Source organism: Camelina sativa, chromosome 4, assembly GCF_000633955.1.
Source record: "Camelina sativa cultivar DH55 chromosome 4, Cs, whole genome shotgun sequence".
Taxonomy (NCBI): domain Eukaryota; kingdom Viridiplantae; phylum Streptophyta; class Magnoliopsida; order Brassicales; family Brassicaceae; genus Camelina; species Camelina sativa.
In genome coordinates, this window is record NC_025688.1 from 19,743,741 (window position 1) to 19,745,976 (window position 2,236).

A 2,236-nucleotide genomic window follows, 5' to 3' on the forward strand; every position below is an offset into this window, starting at 1 on the left:
AAAAAAAAAAAAAAAAAAAGGAGAATGGGAAATAGTTCAAGACAAGACTAGTAGTTACAACAAGATACTCACGACACACTCGTAAGATTGAAGAAAGTGGGAACCAAAAGAGGTTACACAAGGTACTAGTTCTTCCTTGGAAATCCTGAGTAACTTGGTTATAATAATTCTCTTGAATCAGTGTACTTTTTAATATACTAGCAGCATAGTTCCAATTATCCTTCCTGAATCATCATTCATATGCCAAAAGAAATTCTTATGAAGCTGACTAAAACAAATGATGACACCAATCTTATACATAGTACCACGTTAATGCAAATACGACCATTTGACAAAACCAACAATAGATATGAATCACTCACGCTTTAACAAACTCTTGGATCAGTCAATGCCATCCGATCCCTAGATACCATGGTGCTTCTTGAAGCTCGCTTTATAAATCTCTGCAACAGACCTAGCAGTTTTAGCAACACCAGTTTTGATCTCGGATATCTTCGAATCCATGTACTCTTTCTGTTTAGATACCAAATCAATAAGTGCAAAGAGTTGTGCAGCACATGCTTGGACCTCCTCTTCAGTCTTCTTCTCTGCTTCTTGCAAACTAAGCTCCGAAGCTTTCAAATACTCCGCAGCTTCTTTCTCCACCTCTTCCAGATTCAAAGCCTCCGTTTTCACACTCTCTGCCATTGTTTTTGCCTCCAGGTCACATTTCGTAGTAAACTCCTGAGTTTCCTTCTTCACCAACCTTATCTTCTCTTCGAGTTCACTGATCTGCAACTGAAGTGACTCAAGAAGACTCTTTTTGGATTCGATCTTCGAAGCCATTTCAGACATTTGGTGTTGTAACGTGATCAATTCCTCCACCTTNTGAGATCTGTCATCGTTGCCTCGGCCGCCTAAACCGACCGATGAAGGACGGCTGCTAGCGAAACTGGCGTCGGAGTCTCTTGAGTTAAAGCGTTGACGATGTTGCTCGATCGATGGTGGTGNATAATCCACACCCATCACCTCAGCAGGTGTTTCCCCTCTCTCTTTCACAACAAACTGAACATCATCAAGCTTCAGTCTCCTAAGAGCTTGGTTACAATCAATGGCAAGTGTCTGAATCAGATGAAACTGATTCCTAATCTGTGAATTGAGTTCCCAAGCTTTCTGATCCCAACCATCTCTAGCAACTTCAGCCTCTCCAACATCTCTCTCCACAGCTTGTAACTCTCTTCTCATCCTCTCAACATCTCTGGCGCTAAAGTTCTGAAGCTCAACAGACTTCTTCAGCTCTTTATTCTCTTGAGAGATTCGCTCTCTCTCTTCTTCCTTAGCTTTGAGCTCCTTATCTTTCTCCTCCACAGCTCTCTCCACCGCTTGGGTCCTATCAGTATACTCCACAACGATCGTTCGAAACTTATTCACATCTTTCTCAAGATCGGCTACAACTCTCTCCAGAGACTCTTTCTTCGACGGACCTCTCCTCAACGACTCAAGTTTCGCCTCTAATTCACCTCCAATATCGTAACAACCAGAGATCGTTTCAGCCATTTTAGTCTTCTCCGCGTCCAATTTCCCCGAGAACTCATCATCTAAAGCATTCTCCAAATCATCCTCGCCGCGAATGTAGTGAAGATAGGTTTGATTCGCGTAGAAACTCATGGAGTTAGCTTCGGGGACGGAGGTGGGATTTGATACTCGATGTTGACGGTAACGAGCGTGCTCGACCAACCAGAACACAACGGCGAGAATAGTAGGCCAATTGTGAGGCGTATTGGGAGCTTTGAGGCTAGATTTAGTGATCTTATGAGGACAGTTATTAGATCGGAGGAAGAAGACGATATCCTCATCCCACTTGTTGGAATCGCAAGGGTAATCTAAGGCGGAGAGTAAGAATTTTAGGGTTTCGGTGATATCTTTGACAGAAGGAACAGGATTACCGCGGATAACGATCGGGAAGTTATGAGAAGAGAGGAAGGCGTTGATGACTCGAGTCATCGATGACTGGTGAGATCTGTCATCGTTGCCTCGGCCGCCTAAACCGACCGATGAAGGACGGCTGCTAGCGAAACTGGCGTCGGAGTCTCTTGAGTTAAAGCGTTGACGATGTTGCTCGATCGATGGTGGTGGTTGACGATGTTGCTCGATCGATGGTGGTGGTGGCGGCGGCGCTCCGCCGAAACCCACCGTCTTTCTTCTCTTTACCGCCGCTTCTCCGCCTCTCATCTCTTTTTTGCTTTTTTTTTTTTTT

At 44.4% G+C, this 2,236-nt stretch overlaps 1 protein-coding gene across 1 annotated transcript; it reads right to left on the reverse strand.

Annotated features, from left to right (window-relative positions):
• On the reverse strand, positions 207-2,230 carry LOC104781330 (probable kinetochore protein ndc80). The gene is made up of 2 exons (XM_010505972.1): positions 974-2,230; positions 207-919 (listed from the first exon to the last, which is right to left on the reverse strand). Exons 1-2 carry the CDS (start codon positions 2,209-2,211, stop codon positions 403-405), a joined length of 1,755 nt encoding a protein of 584 aa, XP_010504274.1. The 5' UTR covers positions 2,212-2,230; the 3' UTR covers positions 207-402.